General features: G+C 37.4%; 3 protein-coding genes across 4 annotated transcripts; 1 reads left to right on the forward strand and 2 right to left on the reverse strand.

Moving 5' to 3' along the window:
• The first annotated feature begins 3,374 nt into the window (after positions 1-3,374).
• On the forward strand, positions 3,375-6,231 carry LOC121795919 (tubby-like F-box protein 3). 2 transcript variants are annotated; one of them, XM_042194588.1, is made up of 5 exons: positions 3,375-3,914; positions 4,753-4,840; positions 4,993-5,122; positions 5,201-5,380; positions 5,626-6,231. In XM_042194588.1, the coding sequence occupies exons 1-5, from the start codon at positions 3,618-3,620 to the stop codon at positions 6,095-6,097; spliced, it is 1,167 nt and encodes a 388-aa protein (XP_042050522.1). In that variant the 5' UTR covers positions 3,375-3,617; the 3' UTR covers positions 6,098-6,231. The 2 variants fall into 2 exon arrangements, with proteins under 2 accessions (XP_042050522.1, XP_042050523.1); XM_042194589.1 differs by lacking the exon at positions 3,375-3,914 and adding an exon at positions 4,246-4,562.
• A 399-nt stretch (positions 6,232-6,630) lies between these two features.
• On the reverse strand, positions 6,631-9,143 carry LOC121795913 (inactive beta-amylase 9-like). Its single transcript, XM_042194582.1, has 3 exons — positions 8,648-9,143; positions 7,784-8,266; positions 6,631-7,690 (listed from the first exon to the last, which is right to left on the reverse strand). The coding sequence occupies exons 1-3, from the start codon at positions 8,906-8,908 to the stop codon at positions 6,815-6,817; spliced, it is 1,620 nt and encodes a 539-aa protein (XP_042050516.1). The 5' UTR covers positions 8,909-9,143; the 3' UTR covers positions 6,631-6,814.
• Positions 9,144-11,289: 2,146 nt separating this feature from the next.
• On the reverse strand, positions 11,290-14,988 carry LOC121795909 (probable serine/threonine-protein kinase At1g54610). Its single transcript, XM_042194579.1, has 7 exons — positions 14,061-14,988; positions 13,678-13,962; positions 13,268-13,585; positions 12,707-12,934; positions 12,458-12,558; positions 12,151-12,268; positions 11,290-11,888 (listed from the first exon to the last, which is right to left on the reverse strand). The coding sequence occupies exons 1-7, from the start codon at positions 14,448-14,450 to the stop codon at positions 11,613-11,615; spliced, it is 1,716 nt and encodes a 571-aa protein (XP_042050513.1). The 5' UTR covers positions 14,451-14,988; the 3' UTR covers positions 11,290-11,612.
• Positions 14,989-19,210: the final 4,222 nt, after the last annotated feature.

Genomic DNA, 19,210 nt, shown 5'->3' on the forward strand with positions numbered 1-19,210 from the left:
CCGTCTCTTAACCGTCTCTATACCGTCTCTTAATTACTATTCATTCAATTCAATTTATAATTTTTTTTAAAACCCAATTCAATTTAAACAAATACACTTTATTAAAATTAAAACAACATTACAACTTAACATTAAAAAAACGAAGACATAATTAATTTATTACGCATCTAAAGAAACTAAATGCATCTAAAGAAAAAGTATCATTTTAGTATATTAATTTATTACGACTACAATTTAATTTTATTGGCATATTAATTAATTAATTAATATTCATCAAAAAATAAGTTTTCTTCCATCTCTTACATTTTACTGTATATGTTATTGAATTTTTGATGCATATAAATTAATTTGTTCCGTTGCATAACAAATGTAAGTGTTCTTTCACTATTAATATTTTATTTTCTTTCTTAGACTTTTTAATTATTTTTACATGTTATAAAATATATTAAAATTTGTAATTAATTAATTAATTAATATGCTAATAAAGTTCAAATTAATTAATTTCAATTTTTAATAGTATAATATAAAAAATTTAAAATAAGAAATAAAATTTATATGCATAAAAAATTTCAAATAAAAGAAATAAAAGGCCAATAAATTGATGAAATCTTCCGTATATTAGGTGTATTTAGTTTCCATAATACACATGGTTATTGATAACCCTTATCAAAAAATTATTAGTTGGTCACACCAAATCATATTGCCAACTTGGTATGTCAAGCCTACGGAATATTTTCTCATGTGGTTGAGGTCAAACAGACCGAGGTCTTAAAGAGAGGGAGATCTTTATTTGGTTTTCTTTTTTTCTTTTAAATGGGAATATGACATGGCGGTCGACACATACCACCGATAAACATGGTTTAAGAAGCAAAATCTACTTTTATCGTTTTCTTCATCTATTTCTAATGAGCTGCAAAGAAAATAAATCAAGACTGGTTTTTATACGTATATAATTTAAAATAAGAGTTTTATCATGATCATATCGTTTTCTTCATCTATTTCTAATGAGTTGCAAGGAAAATAAATCAAGACTGGTTTTTATACGTATATAATTTAAAATATGAGTTTTATCATGATCATAATGAGTTATGGAGTAATAATTAATAAGCCAAGAAGAATTAAAACCAGAAAATTCATTTTACGAATAATTGAGATTAGTTTTATTAGAGAAGCAGACAAAGATGCAAAGTCTGATTAATTTACGTATTGTTTTGGGATTAAGTATTAGGATGAATTCATTCAATTGACTAATATATAAATAATTCAATCACCTCTAATCAATCAAATCCAGACTTCAAATCAATAATTTAGTTTTGGAACTCTTTCTAATTGATCGGTGAAGTTCTATATGGAAAAACAAAAGAAAACAAAATAAGGAAAGAGGTTGAACTTTTCTAATGGTAACATATTGCACATTATTATGTTGAAAATGTAGTTGATTCCAGATAGTTATTTATTTAAAATTAATGTAAAACACACCCCATTTACGGGGTATTTCTTTTCTTGTTCTAGGCTACAATTAACATTCCATAAGTGTACTGTACTTTTTTTTTATTCTGGCTTTGGGAGAGACGCATGACCCTAATGCGTCTCCTTTTAATGAAACGCATCACAGTGATACGTCTTTCACAAAGACGCATGAGGGACACGCGTCTCTCAATTTTTCGATTTTTTTGAACGACGTATGACGCTTATGCGTCTTAGGGAGAGACGCATCTCCCTCATGCGTCTTTTATTTTTTTTTTTAATTTCACGGACGACGCATGAGCGTCATACGTCTTAGGGAGAGACGCATGAGGCTCATGCGCCTCTAATTCGCATAAAATCCACAGAATGAGGCAGTAGCTCCCGCAGACGCAATAGAAAGAATACTCATTATTTCTTCATTTTTTTATATATAGCTTTAACCCTTTATTTCTTGTGGATTAGAGCAGTAATTAGATGAATTAATTTAGTTGCAACACCACAATCAACAACTGGTGGGATTTCTACATTTCCAACAGACGAATACTCAATAAATAATTCAATATGACGAGTAGAATTTAGAGCCTCATTGAACATAAACATCACATTGTCGTCACTGTCAACCCCAGTACATATATAACTCGCGGTACCCAAGAAACAATGCCTCCATGATATTTCGATGGAGTGTTGATTTGAATCTATTCTTATCTTAGCGTATATCATTGCAACTAATTCAGAGAATGAAACACACGTATTCAATACGATGGAGGCTCTCGCAAGAGGTGGATCATATCGAATACCCACTTGAGGAAGTTGAACTATTCTACCACCCCAATATAAACTCACAAATACTAGCATGATTTCTGCAAAAAAATATATACTACAAACCAACAACAATTGGAGACAATATATTTCTATAAACCCTAATTTAGTTAGTTCAAAATAAATTTATTAGAAACCCTTATAATATACAAATAAACAACAAATAAGGGAGCAATGTTCAAAGATTGAAGGAAACTTAACGGAATATGACTGGGAATCGCCAAGAAATCACTGAAATCGCCCTTTCTCTCTTTCTCTCGCGTGGAAAATGAAGCTACTGCCTCATTCTGTGGATTTTATGCAAATTAGAGACGCATAAGACGCATGACGCTCATGCGTCGTCCGTGAAATTAAAAAAAATAAAAGAAGCAAGAGGGAGATGCGTCTCTCTCTAAGACGCATAAGTGTCATGCTTCGTTCAAAAAAATCGAAAAAATTGAGAGACGCATGTCCCTCATGACGCATCACCGTGATGCATTTCATTAAAAGGAGACGCATGAGGGTCATGCGTCTCTCCCAAAACCGGAAGAAAAAAACTCCAATACACTTATGGAATCTAAATTTTAGTCTAAGGAAATAAATACCCCCCATTTGCCTTATTTTCATGGCAAAAAAAGCATTATTATTTGAGTGAATAATTTACTGCGATAATTTGTAAAGCAATAGCAATGATACATAAATAACTTCACAAAACATCAGTAGATTATTACCTTCTTCTATTTTACCTTATAAATACTCCCTTTGTCCGCCATTAAATGTCCCATATTTGAATCAGGCAAAATTAAATCATAAACAAATATTCCCTCTATCTGCCCATTAAATGTCTCATATTTGACCAGCGCAGGTTTTAAGAAATTGTTTGACTTAGTAAAGTGGGTAGAAGAGTTGGTGGAATGTGATGCCTATTTTTATGTATTGATTTTATAATAAAACGTGAGTAGAATGAATTAGTGGAATGTAGAGTCCACTTATCAAAGTGGAGTAGGATATTTAGTGATCGATGGACAAAAAAAAGAAAAATAGACATTTAATCATGAATCCAATTGATCATGTTACAAGTTACAACTATATTTCTGCTAAGCGTAACAGACAACTTATCTCGAATTCTCTCTTTACTCGAAATTCTTGTTTTATCTCACGTTTTTTTTTCTCTTGAATATTCTGCTTAGATTTCTCAGCTCTCAAAAATCTCTCATTTGAGTCGTTTTCCTCCTGAATTTGGTGTGTTTTTGGTGAATATAATCATCACCAACATGTACGTGTAGCATCTACGTCAATTTTGGTGTGGAATTGCAATTTTGTAGAAAATTTAGAGGTGTTTGTGCGGTGCCATGATGAAGCTGGGACTGAAATCACGGTCGCGGAGAGTGGTGCAGGACAGCTCAATGGCGGTGGAGAATAAAAGCGAATCGGAAGAAAAGTGCAGTTATTTTAGGTGGGCTAGTTTGCCGCCGGAGTTATTGAGGGAAGTACTGATGAAATTGGAGGAATCGGAGTCCAAGTGGCCGGCGAGGAAACACGTAGTGGCTTGTGCGGGTGTGTGTAAGAGCTGGAGGGAAGTCATGAAGGAGGTCGTCAAGACTCCAGAAGCTTCTGGAATGATCACGTTTCCTATATCTGTGAAGCAGGTTTGTGGATTCTTTTTTCCTTCTCTGAAATTTTGTTTTATTTTCACATTTTGGTTTGTGTGTTGTTGAGTTAATGATCCATGTTTGTTTGCGTTGGTTTTCAGTTGCTAATCTCCTGTTGCATTACCACAACTTTGCTGGTTATATTATAGAAACGCATCATGAATTTGGGTGTAAACGTTTTGGTGGGATGAAATGGCCAATTTGGAATATAAAATTAAGAGAGTTTTTCAGAATTTAATTGGTGATTTGATCTCTGAGCTTTTAGAGCCTGTTTCTGTAGCAAGTGTTTCTCTTTCTATTTTTAAACATAGACTGTCGACATTCGCTGGTCAATTCAATGGAGATGTGGTTAAGTGAGGTCTCAAGTCTGTGATCAGTGATTAGCATTGTTTCTCAGATTGTTCGTAAGGCGGCTAGTGATAACTATAGATAATGTGGTTAAGTGATTCATGTTCAGCTGAATGTAGAAAGGATTATATTTTTCGTCTAGTATTGAGAGAAGGATAACGTGCAGTAGGCGATAAATCAGTTTTGCCTTGTAATGTAGGTGTTTGATTTTTGAGAATGTGATTGAGAGGAAGAAGAATGGTTTGTATCCATGGTTTGATTAAAGGTTTTCTTCAGCAAGGCCCATCCAAGCAAAATGTGTGTATACTATACATAATTTTGCTCACTTTTAAAAGAAAATATGCCAAAAGTTCATTGGCATTCATGTCCATGCAATCAAGAATTCTCTTTTGTATAATGGATATTCAACGGCTAAGCTTGTGATTAGAACCTCTTTTTGTCGTTATAATGTTTCGATTTCCACTAAGATATCTTCATGTTTCTGCAGCCTGGCCCACGAGAATCTCTTATGCAATGCTTTATAAGAAGAAATCGATCAAATCAAACATATTATCTTTTTATGGGCTTAAGTCAAGGTGAATTGCATTCTCTTAGCTGCTTTTCTGCCAAATCATTTTCATGAAAGCTTTGTTCTTGATTTTGTTAGCCACTTAGCTTCCACTACTGCACCTGTTGTAGACATTTCTTTATATTTCTCTTTAACGTCCTATGTTGTTGTCTATGGCAGCACTTGCTGATGATGGCAAGTTTCTTCTTTCTGCTCGCAAGTGTAGGCGGCCGACACGTACAGATTACATGATCTCTCTACATGCAGATGATACTTCAAAGGGAAGTGAGACTTATGTAGGAAAATTAAGGTGAATGCCCGTTTCAGCTGCTAATTTTTTTTACTAATGTGGTAACAAAAAAGAGGCTGATTTATTATTATCTCTCAGATCCAATTTTCTCGGAACGAAGTTTGTCGTCTTTGATGCTCTTCCTCCCCATTCTGGAGCCAAGATGGCAAAAAGCTGGTCCACCCGCATGGTCGGCTCAAAACAGATTTCGCCTAAGCCTCCTGCCGGCAACTACACAGTAGCTCACATCTCGTATGAGTTGAATGGGTTGGGATCCAGGTAAAATTAAGTTCTCTTTGCAATTACTGAAATTTTTCGCTGTTAACATTGTGGGAAGTCTTGTGTAAGATGGTATGACAAATAGAGACTCGTATGGGTCAAGATCATATCCAAAAGCCATTAGAATTACACATGGCTCATTGAATATGAGCTTGGATGACTTTATCCGGATCTTGACACGTTAAACCATCTTATCAAAGCTTTAGTGTTCTACCATAATAACTTGAATCCGTCATTACTTTCAGATGTCCAAGAAGAATGCATTGTGTCATCGATGCAATCCCAGTGTCTGCCATTAAACCCGGAGGCATTGCTTCAACGCAGACATATTTGCCTCTAACTAGCATTGACTCGTCTCCTGCTCTCCCGTTCTTCCGCCTACACTCAAACAGTATCGAAAAATCCTTGCCTGGCTCGGTGAGCAACCATGCTGACACCCCCCTCATCTTAAGAAACAAGGCACCACGATGGCACGAGCAGCTTCAGTGCTGGTGCTTGAACTTCCACGGCCGCGTCACTGTCGCATCAGTGAAGAATTTCCAGCTGGTTGCTTCCCCAGAGAATGGCGTGGCCGGACCAGAACACGAGAAGGTCATTCTTCAGTTCGGGAAGGTGGGGAAAGATGTCTTTACGATGGACTATCGCTACCCTCTATCGGCCTTCCAGGCGTTCGCCATCTGCCTCAGCAGCTTCGACACGAAAATCGCATGTGAGTAGTACTAGTTTGGAGTGGTTGAGAATTAGAATGATGTTTAAATAAAGGCATATGATTCTTAACCACCTTTGTTGGATCAAATAGAATGTAATGTAAATATTATTGTTTTTGTATGTTAAATCAATCCTTTTCGGTATGAAATTTGCAAGAGAGGTGTGAAACTGATACGAGCCTTCATCTAGTTAGATATATTAGGGATTTGAATATCTTTCCATATATTATTTTCTTGTTTGGTAAGTTAGGTTTTTAGTAGTATAAATAGAGCTCTTATGTAATTGATCGATCATCTATGAAAATTATTAAACATTGGCTCAATTGCTTTGCAAACAAGAAACAACCCCTTCAGGCTGCCGACGAGAATCTTCTCGCGCTCAGCCGCCCTTCTGTCGTCTACGTTGCCGACCCAAGCGTTGGGCGCTCGACCTCGACGACAACCGTTTCTTGATTTGGAGTGTGGAATTCACGTTGAGGATTCGGATCCTTAACAGAAACATGAGTTGGAAAGGGAAATATGTATAAGAAACTATTGCGTAAGTTGAAGAACAACTGTTGTGAAATTCATTTAGAAATTGTTTCTACAGTCTACAAACCACCATGTACAACCCTATACTCATGCATTGATTAACAGTAGCAGCTTCACTCCAACATGCAAATATACATATTTGTACCAGACCAAAATGATCATATTTACATACACTTCCGCTGCCATATTCACGCGGTCAAACTGTCTGCATCTGCATATTAATACCCAAGAGAGATTCCGCACTTTCCTCATCTTCCCCTGACAAATCATCGACCAATGGAGCCGGCTCGTTGAGGCTGCGGACGAACTGCGTGAAGCGCCGGAAGTGCTCCGGGGAGAAGAAATCTGCTCCCATCCTTTGATATGTAAACAATTTCGCCACTGCATTTTCGCCCATCAAGTTCTTGCTGATCTGCTCGAAGCTCCTCGGGGCTCCACAGACCACCGCATTCTGCCCCGACACCACAGTCTTGTGCTTCCTGCAACTAGTCTGCATTGCTTCCAGTAGGGTTTCTGGGCTCGACCATGATTCATCCGGCTGCTGGTCGTCCGTTAGGTCGAAGCCTGGTAGTATCATCTGGCATGAGTTTCTCGAAAACATCTCAGCAACGGCCACATATCCGTCTCTGCTGGCCGTGTTGTAGAATCCTGCTGTTAACTCTGAAGGGTGCGATCGCACTTTGCTCCACCGGTGCATCAGAGGGGTTTTCCCAGACAATGCTACTGGGACGTCTCTGAAGGTCGAGGCAGCCAGAGAAAGAACTCGATCCCCGTGTGATAACAGTTGGCTTGAATACCAAGAGAGGAAGAAATTGCCATACTGATTCTCCCAAGCCCCCCCGTTCTCCGCAAAGAACCCTCCTGCCATAGGAGACTCGTTGTATCCGGGAGCATCATGGGGACCACCAAGCCCCCATAGAGGGTTCCCATGTGCTTCTGCGTGCTGCTTCAGCTGGCTGAGCATATTCACGTCATAGCATTGAAACTCCCCGGCCCCGATTAGACTCGTGCTCGTTGCTCGTTGGGATGGATACCTCAGCTCGCCATCCGGTCCGAGACCAATTGTCAAGCCCTGAATACAAAGAAACTGACATATCAGCAACCAAGACAGCATGAGTAAATTTTCTGGATGTAGCCCTAATTGTATCAAATTAAATGAGCCTACTGTGATCGTGGAGCCCATGAAAGGCAAAAACGAGGATTTGAAGCTCTCAAGAAATTCCTTGTACACTTCAAGTGGAGTCTTTCCATCTAAAACAGGAACATCATCCACACCTAATGAAAGACAGTCTTTATACTGCTGCCCGGATTTGTCCGTGAAGTAAATGCTTGGGTTCAATTTACCAATCCGCGAAACCCATTCTGGGAGAGGCAACTTGGGATCTTCATAGGCATGGAAGCAAAGAGATACATGAAGCTCAAGATCCAAACTTTTCACCATTTCGACTATGGCTAGGTAGCTCGACCAGGTGTAATTCCCCCTTCCTTCCTTCTCGGCTACTCCCCACCACACCGGGAGCTCCACACCGTCAACCCCTAACAGCTTCAGAGCCTTAAGCCCTGCAGCAATGGCTCGAGCATGGTTTATGGAGTTGCAGCTGGAGACAGTGTCAAGTGGCAAACCAACATACAGCTTTGTGCCATCAATCTGCAAGCACATTGAAATGAAAACTTAGCCCATTTTGTCTCTTCTTCCATTTGCAAATGAACACATATAACAGCAAAAGTAATGCAACTTAGAAGAAATGCACCTAAGCAACATGGATTGGGAATAGAGTTGATAATAAACTTTGAAGATATGAGTATAACTAGATTAAAAAAAAAACTCTACTAATCCTAGACTAAAATACTAAAAATTACTAGTATAGTAAATTTTTAAAGTGAAATAATGTTATATACTACTATACCTTAATTTTATCTTTCAAGTTCCTCAAACATAACAAACTATTCATGGATTACATAAACAGCAATAACATATAAAAATCAACAAAATGGAAGAAGATAACAAGCTGAGAAACTTAGGACTTACGGATATGTTTGTTGCAATATCTGAAGCTTTGTCATAAACAAGAGGTTGATTTTGAGCAGAAGAAGATGCCCCAAGACTGAGAACTGCAGATCTTGAAGGCCATAAAAATCTTGGGCTCTGAACAAGATTGCACCCCTTTGAATTATTGTTGTACTTGAAATTCAAGATGTTAGCACTCAAATTTCTTCTAAGATTACACAATCCAACATTATCGATCCTTCCAAGATTAAGCTGAGAGCTCCCAATCACAGACACCTCCATACTTCCAAATATCCCAAATCAGGAAGAGAGAAGAGGAATTAAATGTATTTGCAAGATTTTGGACCAACAACAATATTGGAATTTTATGCGAAAGTGCCAAATGACAAAACTTTAGGGGGATTTTATCCAGGAATATGAATGAAATCCCACAAAGGTTGAATTTTTCTCTGATGGATTTCGATCAAAATCAGGAATTGTGAGAAATGGGAGGGGAAATTGTGAGGATTGAATGTTGGGAAGTCGATACAATTATATAGAAATTTTTTGTAGTATGAGTAAGAAAGATGGGTCCCATCTAAAAGGGGAAAAGCGAAAAGGAGAAATTAATTTAATGTAGATATATTTTGATTTAATTTAGTTTGGATGTTAAGTAGGACGAAGGAAATAAAAAAGTAGACTAAAAACTGAAAAAATGGAAAAAAGTAATGCCATACATCATGCAGATTATCAGATAGATAATGTCATAATGCAATACAAAGAGTTAATGTGGCCCGCGTGTTATATTTTTTTAAAATTGAAAATGGGAAATGAATAAATCAATCCAACCATTGACCTAATATCGCATGTATAAAACAAAATATGTTTCAAATTTGTGAGAATAAATGTCACCACTCATCAGATAACGCGCGAGGCCACATCAAAAATTAAAATAATTCAACTTTGGATTACTAGATTATTATTAGTGAGATAAAGGGTTGAATATGCGGTCGAGTATACTATTTTGGATAATAAAAACGAAACAAGGGTGACATGTAAAGTTAGAAAAGGAATAGCAAATAAATGGATTTAGTTGTGACAACCAATTTAACGACCGATTTTATTTTTTTTCTATTTTCGAAGGTGATGACTCATATTAATGCATATTAATTGCTCCACGTCGATCAATACATCTTTAATCGTTTTATTTAAAATATTTCACACCACGGAAACACAAAAGCATTGTAAACCTCAAATTCTTGCAGTTGTCATTTTTCTCTGTGTGGAGGTGTTGAATTATTTTTATTTGGTTATTTTTCAGTATTTAGATTTTGATTCGGCTAGAGATATGTTTTATTGATGGTTGGCATTCTATTTTATTCACTTTTGAAGCTTTTCAAATAAACTTAAACTTGTAAAATTGAGACACCGCAGTATTTTCCTTACTTAAATGTCTCAAGTTTAATTGAACCTACTTTGTAGTTTTTTTTTTGTACCTTGTGTAATGTTATGGTCCCGCCTAATATTTTAATTAATATTATGATATATCATGTAATTATTTCAAAATATAGAGCATATTTGGTAATAACACATGGAATGTTTCAAATTGTAAAATTGTGTTTAAGGTGGACCCGTTATCATCAAGTTGCCAATATGTAGTACTACTAGTATTTATTTTCACACCACAAATATATTCGTGTTCAAATTCGATATCATTTTATTTGGGCAAGGTCACATCATCTAAACAATTGGTCTCCAAAATCTCAACGTGCAATTTCATAGTACTACATAGGAGTATTTATATAGTAGTATAACATTTAATATCATCAGTTACCGATTACTCCAATAATAATTTACTTATGTTGGGGGTTGGGGCATAAAGGTTGTTGAATAATTTACTTATGTGAAAAGATAGTTGATGGAGTACTTGATAGCATTATTCGTGTTGATTAGAGTGACATAATTAAAATAGAACTATTGAAATAATTTTGAAAATTCAATAAAGATTATTTATAATAATCGTGAATAAATGTATTAATTAAAATAGTTGTCTATTAACATTATCCTTTCACGTCAGTAATGTAATATTGTTAATTGGTTACATATAAACAAGATGTGCAATTTCTTAATTGGATGCATGAAATAGGTTAGGGGAGCAATGACAAGCATGAAACAAACATAACATATGAAACATGTTTATTCCTATAATAATTGTCCTTGCCTATATATTAAGACCGACCATCAACTAAGGTGGACCCACTATTAATTTCGAGTTTAAAAGTTTAAACTCATTTCAAACATGGGCCTCTTTTATCCATTGTGTTCAGTCATCTAATATATCTGTATAAATAGTTTTCCCAAGTGTCACATTAATTTATGATTCATCATAAAACATTTCGATATTGGAAAAAACGACAAAAAACGAATAAAATTATATGTATTTCCTGTTTTCGTCCTTTGGAAAAATCACAAAATTTTAATATATGTACCGCAAAACATTCTTTTTACTAAAGCTATCCATTCAATATACATTTGTATAAATTAATGATAAAAATAATAAATTAAAGCAAAATAAAACAGTATTTACAATTTATATTTTCCAAAGAATATTAGTATATGATACTAGCAAGCTCAATTTCAAACAAACAAACAAACAAACTTTTAAACCATGTAACACAAAATCAGGAAGCCCTTATGGCTCAAACTAAACAAGTACTAGTATTAATTTCCTTATCAAGAAATGCAATGTTGCAAAAGTTTCAGAAAAAGAAACTACAGCTGATCAATTAAAAAAGGAAAAAAAGAAAATTTTAACAAAGAAATGCAAAATAAAATTTCTTGTGTTCACAAAACAAGAAATGGCAGCAACAAGAAAACAGATGAACATTACTACCTCTTAAATTGGACATATTTCCCGCCAAAGATGATATAACACATCTTCTTCTTGTATGTGAGGAGAGAGTGAGTGTGTGTGCTACATTACAAGTCATCTCTCCTTATTCCAACTCTAATTCTCGTCTTTCCTGCTATCCTTCTTAGTCGGTTTCGACCTCCTTCTTGGGGCTCCCATGGCAGCAGGATCGGCCAATGGGCCAGACCAAGTCTGCATTGGGTCTTTAGGGTAAGCGAAATTAGTTGAGTTGAAGGGTATGCCGGGAGGATCATAGGTCGGGTCGAGGTGCTGAGATGTCCCCACAGGGTAGCCAAGTCCCCCATCTTGGTGCGGAGGGGGGAACTTCTCGCTCTTGCTCTTTGCATTGGCGTAGGAAATCAGACGCCGCCTCTGCTTCAACAAAGGCCACGGTTACTCCCAAATCAGAGTTTAGATAAAAAAAAAACAAACGAGATAGTTATGCGTTGGAAACAGAACGAGGCACACTCGAATAGAAACAAAGATGCCTTCAATAGAAATTTGACAAAAGTCGAAGAACCATGTAAATATACAGAAGGCTATAAATCACATCACGAAACGAAACAGATGGTACGAAATAGGAGTAGGATATAAAAATGTATCCGGATAATAAATACTCTATTTAACAACTTACATCAATATTAGCCTGAAGCTCAGCATTGGCTTCGGGAGCAGGAGCACCCCGCGTTGCCCTTTCACGTGCCCGAGGCTTCTTTGCCCCATCAGCTTGAGTTTTACCAGCAGCTCGCAGCCTACAATCGTGCAACCCATACTGTTAGGTTTGAGAAAGCCCTTTCTAACAGGTCACACTGACCTTCTCCATGGATAAAAGTTAAACAAATCTAGCAAAATCAAATCCTCAAGTTTGACCCTTCGATGAAGATAAAAAGATAACTACAATGGTAGGACCAAATTTTGTATAGAATGCTAGTTTTCCAGACCTTCGAGCTTCTTCATCACGGCGCCTAGCATCCATCTCTTTACTCGGTGGGTACTTTGGAAGGCTGGAAGGCTCACACGCATAAGGCTTGGCTGTGAAAAACTGCAAGGAAGCAAATGGATAATCCGTGTTATTGTCTTTGATCTCCAAATACGATCCTCCCGAAAAAAGATGTAACAAAGAAGTGTTTCTAAATTTCACTGAGAAGAAAATAATGTGTGGAGAGAAGATAGGGAGGCAGAGAGCTCACTTCACTCTTTAGAGCAGCTGTAGCAGTTTGACGTTCGCTCGGATCAATTGCCAGTAGAGTTTCTATTAAAGATAATGCTGACTGAGGGAAATCCTTAAACGTCTCCCTTATGCATCTTTTGTACGATTGCTGCGGTTTGAATGTGGTTGCATGAGGAAGCTTCGACTTCTTCCAATATTCGTCAGATGGAGAACCGCATAGCTTGAAGATCCTGTGAAGTTGTTCCACCTACACACAATATATAATGTATCGTTATCGTTATCGCTATTCAAACAGATAGGGGTTCCAAAATTTCATCTACAGATTCAAGAAATACATCTAAACTCATTACATTCAAGATTCAAGAATATCATCTCTATACTTTTAAATGACAGGGGCCTTAACTCACAGCAAAACACACAGAAATATAGTTTCTGCATATGTAAAAGTCCGCGTAGAATATCAAAACAATATATTTCCTGGAGACAACAATGAGTCGCACAGATGATCAAGTGAACAAGCAGCAGTTAATAGGTACGGTTTTGAATGATCCATTTAAACATTAATTAAAGAAAACATTACCTCTGTCCGGCCAGTTATAATTGGCTTCCCGGCAAATAGCTCAGCTAAAATGCAGCCGGCACTCCACAAATCAATGCCTGCCCCATAATGGGTGGCCCCAAGAAGCAGCTCGGGTGGCCTATACCACAGAGTGACCACACGGTTAGTCATGTGCTGCTTGCTATTGGGATCAAAGGTGGAAGCCAATCCAAAATCAGCAATCTTAAGAACTCCTCCATCATCAATGAGGAGATTCGAACCCTTAATATCTCTATGCAGGACATGGCGGTTGTGACAGTGTTCAAGGCCGGACAATAGCTGGTTCATGTAGCACTTGATCTAACATATCAATCAAACCATGGAAACATAAGGGAAAACAGTTTCAAATCTCCGAATAGTCAAAATATAGAAACAAACAGAGATCATCACACCTGAGGTTCTGTAAACTTAATTCCGGGGCTTGAAACAAGCCCGGACAGATCATGCTCCATATAATCAAAAACAAGGTACAAACTACACGACATCCTTGATGTCGCTAATCCTTGCAGCTTCACCACATTGGGATGATCCAGGTGGCGCAGGATCAAAATCTCCCTAGCCATGAACCTCACACTCTCAGGCTCCAAATTATCGAATCTAACCTTTTTTAGAGCTACAACTTTCCCCGTTATGGCATCTTTAGCTTTATACACATTACTATAAGTACCTTGCCCAATCTAAAGACACAATTACCAAAACAAAAACAGGAAAAACAATTAAGACCTAAAATGAAGTAGCAAAAAAAATACTAAAAGCAGATTGATTAACCACTTGCCTTATCAATCTTTACAAATGATTCAGCGCGACGAGGCGTCCACCCATTGATCGCCTCACCTGCCACAGCAGATAGCCAAGAAGGCCATCCAGCAGCCACTTGCTCACCATGGATATTCTTAGGAGGATTGCTCAGCCTCGGATTCGGCCTAGATCGTGTCCTCTCGCCTCTAGGCTGCTGACCATTCTCTCCCTTCCTCTCATCATTCTTATCCCGGATATTCGGAACCTGACTTCCATCAACAACAACACTAACAGCCTCTCCTTCTGACTTATTTACTGATCCAACAACTACTTTATCTCTCCTCCCAGTATCTCTGTGTTCCCTTTTACCAGCTACATCGCTGGCTCGCTCAGACGATGAAATCCGTTTCCCTAATACACACCCCATTTTGCAATAACCCTAACTCTCATATCTCACCACATAACATAATCATTTAAAACCCACAAATATTTCACATTCAGCACAAAGTATTCAACTCAGATCAATCAAATAGAACTTTCACCATCTAGCATCGGTGAAAGAAATTCACGACACAACAATACACTTCAAATTTGAGAAAAATGGGCAGTCCTAAATTGAACAAAACTGAATACTTAGAAGTGTATTTGGAAAGGGAATAGGAAACTTAGGTCGCTGCCGAAAAAGCAGAAGCAACAATTATGATTTGATCACAGATTATGGAACCAACAAGAATAATCTAAGAAGCAAAAGCAAAGACAGTGATAGATAGTATTATACTACTCCTATAGAGTAGAAAAATACTTGTAATAGTTTGATTGCTTTGCTTTGTGTTGGATTGAAGAAAAGATCAGAGCCAGCTTATGCAAGATGGAAAACTCGTCAGTGTTTACTGTTTGATCAAATATTGGCGAAGTGGAATAACGACCAAATAGCGGATCTTGAAGCAGACACACTTTTTGGCCGGAAGTCAATACTGTTTTTCACTGTTGTGATATATTGTAATTTTAATACTATTAATTTTGATTTAGACCAAATCTAAAATTAACTACATTTACAATTCCAAAACAGTACTCATCCTATTTTCGCGTTTATTTTCCAGAATCTTGTCCGAAAAAGTATTTGATTCCTCAATTTTTAGAATCTGGTGTTTATTTTGATTTTTAATTAAACTGAAAAATTATCAAAATCCTTTAAACAAGGAAAGGAGTATAATTATCCAGGATTCTGATTTGCAGCTTTTTTTATGGAGTATATATTTTCCCCAATTTTAGAATCTTATACTGAAATACTATGATTTATATATTACTTTTCTAATACATTATTTAAAATTATGAATCACAGTAATCATAATTATAGCAATAATTATATTTAATAATAATATAACTATTTAAATTGTGAATTTAGAATATTAAATATTATTAATATTATAAATTCACAACTAGTCCGTCTTATGAAATTTTGAAATTATGAATTATATTCAATTATAATACTACCAACGAATAACAATAATTATAATAATATTAATGTTATTATCATAGTATATGATATTATAAACTAATATTCCGTAACTTATTAAGAAAATCTTAATCTGGTTAGTTATATTACGCTTATAATAGTAAATATGATAATTAATTATCACCACTATATTTTGAATTATTAAATTATTAAGCAACTCTTATTATAATTTTGTGATTATTGATTATATGATTATTATTATTAATAATTATGTTTTAATAAAAAAAGTTACTAATTATTAAATTTCTAGTTTTATTATTTAAACTAAATATAAAATATAAAATTTTAATAATTTATCAAACACATGAAAGTAAAGTTGTAAATTGTTGGAAATGCTATTAGTAAATTGTTTGACTCTATGAAAAAATAAAATGGAAAACATTTGTGAAATACGAGTCTCAGTCTCACTCTCAGGACAAATTTTAAGAAATTATTTGACTATATAGAGTAAATTGGATATAAAAAGTGTATGGAGTGTATATCTCATTTTGCATGATTAATTTTAAAATGAAATATGATTGTAATAAATTACTAGTAGAACTTGTGATTTAATTAAAAATGAAATAACATGTTAATGTGTCTTTGAATCATGGATGTTCCAAAATGATAACGACTTATATTATTTTGTGACAGGGTGAGTGACATGACATTTAGATAAAAATTTTAGATTCATGTGCATTCTTAGAGCATCCACAATGGTTATAGCCCAGCCATAGCCCAGCCACAAACTCCTCCTGCCACATCATCAATACTAAAAATCCTCCTGCCACATCAGAAATAGCTCAGCCATAGCCTAGCCATATCATAAATAGCCCAGCCACATCAATAGCCACATCACTAATAACACAATATACGGAATTTAATTTACGAGACATATACGAGAAACATTAATAATACTATTTTAATTTTAAAAAAAAGTACAATAAATTAAAAAAAGTACAAAATTTTTAAAAGTACATTAATAAAAAAAATTACATTCATAATCGAAAAAGTACATTGCTTAAAAAAAATCACACGTCGGCTCCCTCGCCTCCGTCGTCGCCGTCGCCACCGCCACCGCCGCCTCCGTCGCCACTGTCACCGCCGGCTCCGCTGCCACCGCCGCTGCCGCCTCCAAGCAGATCGTCATTCATGCTCTCGAGCAATGTGAAGAGAAATCTCTTCTCCTGGGGGTCCGTCGCCGCTCGCCATTCGGCTAACGTCTTCACCATCATCTGGCGCGTTTGTTGACGCGCGAAGTACTTGAGATCCTCTGTAGACTGGCGGTCAAAGGGGGATGCCGATTGGACCTCCTGGGAACCCCCGGCGACCCTCCTCGCCTCCCGTTGCGCCCGCTTTTGCCCAGCGGGGCGAGGTCGGCGGCCGAACGAACGAGAGTTGGACAGCACCTGGTCCGTCTCGGGGAGGTCGTGGGAACCACCGCTGCTGCCGCTGTAATCCCCGGTATAGTTCAATCGTTGCTTCTTCGGCCAGCCAGCGTCGACACCTACTCGAAATTTCTCGGAGTCGTTCAGCACAAGATAGCAGTTCCAGTAGGTGAAGTCCTTATACAACCCGGGCTGGGGGAAGGCTTTCTCCGCTATCCTCCTGCAGTCGTCCTCCGTTTGGCCACTACTCTGCATGCGGAGGGCGTTGGCGTACAAACCCGAAAATCGGGAGACGGCAGCCCTGATTCGGTTCCACGCCTTCCGGCAATCCTCCCCGTTGTGTGGCCTCCCCTCCGGGCAAAATAGCTGGTAGGCTGCTGCTACCTTGCCCCACACGTTGACGATCCTCTGGTTATTAGAAACAAGAGGATCGTCGCAAACACTCACCCACGCCTTTGACAACGCAACATTCTCCTCGTCCGTCCACCTTCTCCGTACCGTGGGGTCATCCCCACCCGGCTGCGACGACTCCCCTACCTTCTTTCCCTTGCCCTTCTTCTTTGGGGCGCCACTACCCTGCACTGCTCCCCCCGTTTGAATGGGAGTTTCCGGAACTCCGAGACTATCAAACCCCAAATCCGACAACGCAAAATCATCAAAACCGCTCGGCGTGAACTGCGCATCCGTTGGGGTCGATGTGTGCGACGAAGCAGTCAAAAAATCAAAACTGGGGCGATAGACGTCCCCCCGCGTCACCTGCGTCGCCGGTACGCCCCCCGGCGTCCCCTGCGTCTCCGAACCTCCCCCGGGTATCATCTGCATATTGGGTGCCCACCCTGGCATCATCTGCATATTGGGTGCCCAACCCCGCATCGCCGGGAACCCCCCCGGCAGACTCCCTCCGGTCGGCATCCCGGGTAGCATCTGCTGCCACGGGTACATGTTGTAGTACCCGGGCATCTGATTCCATCCGCCTCCAATGGGGATTGGGGGAGTTTGAGAACCGCTCGTCCCTGAACTAGGCTCGTTGTTCAGATCCATTTCTCGGTGTTGATCTTGTACATAAATTAAGATAGAGAGAGTACTCGTTAATACAAGTGGTGCGAATGAAAATGAAGTGCAAATCGCGTATATATAGTGTTTCGAAAATTAAAAAAAAAATCCGCTGGGCTATGCGCTGGGCGATCCAGGCGCTGCAATGGAGCCGAGCGGATCGCCCAGCGCATAGCCCAGCGGTTTTCGACCGCCTAGCGCTAGGCGAAATTGATTTCCGAAAAACCGCTCGGCGGTTTTCGGATTCTCCAATGGTTCGCCTAGCGACCGCCTAGCGCCGGCGCTCGGCTAGGCGGTGCGCTAGGCGCCATTGTGGATGCTCTTATTTGTATCTCCAAGTCTGAAATTTGAATGATAAGTACCAAAATTTTGTTTTTCTTACAACATCTTCAACAATTTACATTAAACTCAAACCAATTTTAATGTAAATGTCACATTAAATATGATTTTACTTTAAATATTTACACTAAACTCAAACTTAAAAGAATATTATCTATATTATCCTCTTTTTACTCATTAAATTTGAAAAACTTCTGGATTTGAGTTTAGTGTAAACTTAAAGATAGATATTTTTTTTTCCAAAAACCAAAAATAGAATTAGTTTTAGAGTACTATTGAAGCTAATTACCTATCTCATTTTAGATTTTAGTGTACCCTTGGAGATGGTCTTAAAACTTTTTTTTTTCATCAAGATTTTGATTAATGTCTCACTGCGCACTTCACAGATTATGATGGTGGTATTCATACATCAGTTTTATCGTTGCAAATTAATAATATACTCCTACTAGAATTCACCTCATATCTTCAAAATCAAACATGTATTTCTAGCATTTAGTACACGATAAATTAATTGATGTAGAGAACAATGCATCATCAATTACTTTTTTTGAAAACCGTCAAAATTTGAGTCATAAAATTTGGATGAACCCTTTTACTTTAGTCCATTGCATGATAATCAATTCAACCCCAATTATATTTATTCTTCTATTTCTTGTCCTACTAGCGGAACACAATTTATTGATATACAAAACAAAAGTATGTATGCTTAACAGGATGCAATAATGTTTATTATCACATTATATTTTGTTAATAAGGTACACTAAACAACCAACAAATGTTAATTATGTTAGAAAAGAAATATGATAGTTTAACTTTTTAATGATTCAACTAGGGTATAATTATGTTTTGTGCAACTTATACAGTTATAACATCTCATAGATGGTCGAATGTGTCAAAGTGAAAAGTACGAAT

The sequence above is a fragment of the Salvia splendens genome, chromosome 3 (assembly GCF_004379255.2).
Source record: "Salvia splendens isolate huo1 chromosome 3, SspV2, whole genome shotgun sequence".
Classification (NCBI taxonomy): Eukaryota; Viridiplantae; Streptophyta; class Magnoliopsida; order Lamiales; family Lamiaceae; genus Salvia; species Salvia splendens.

What these genes read in the sequence shown, in the direction of transcription:
- LOC121795919 (XM_042194588.1), top strand. Translation starts at nt 3,618, where the DNA reads ATGATGAAGCTGGGACTGAAATCACGGTCGCGGAGAGTGGTGCAGGAC. An exon ending in TTTTATGGGCTTAAGTCAAG is followed by an intron (nt 4,841 to 4,992) that starts GTGAATTGCATT and finishes TGTCTATGGCAG; the next exon opens with CACTTGCTGATGATGGCAAG. An exon ending in ACTTATGTAGGAAAATTAAG is followed by an intron (nt 5,123 to 5,200) that starts GTGAATGCCCGT and finishes ATTATCTCTCAG; the next exon opens with ATCCAATTTTCTCGGAACGA.
- LOC121795909 (XM_042194579.1), bottom strand. Translation starts at nt 14,450, where the DNA reads ATGGGGTGTGTATTAGGGAAACGGATTTCATCGTCTGAGCGAGCCAGC. An exon ending in TTAAGTTTACAGAACCTCAG is followed by an intron (nt 13,586 to 13,677) that starts GTGTGATGATCT and finishes TTGATATGTTAG; the next exon opens with ATCAAGTGCTACATGAACCA. An exon ending in TTATAACTGGCCGGACAGAG is followed by an intron (nt 12,935 to 13,267) that starts GTAATGTTTTCT and finishes TATTGTGTGTAG; the next exon opens with GTGGAACAACTTCACAGGAT.
- LOC121795913 (XM_042194582.1), bottom strand. Translation starts at nt 8,908, where the DNA reads ATGGAGGTGTCTGTGATTGGGAGCTCTCAGCTTAATCTTGGAAGGATC. An exon ending in ATATTGCAACAAACATATCC is followed by an intron (nt 8,267 to 8,647) that starts GTAAGTCCTAAG and finishes ATGTGCTTGCAG; the next exon opens with ATTGATGGCACAAAGCTGTA. An exon ending in TCATGGGCTCCACGATCACA is followed by an intron (nt 7,691 to 7,783) that starts GTAGGCTCATTT and finishes CTTTGTATTCAG; the next exon opens with GGCTTGACAATTGGTCTCGG.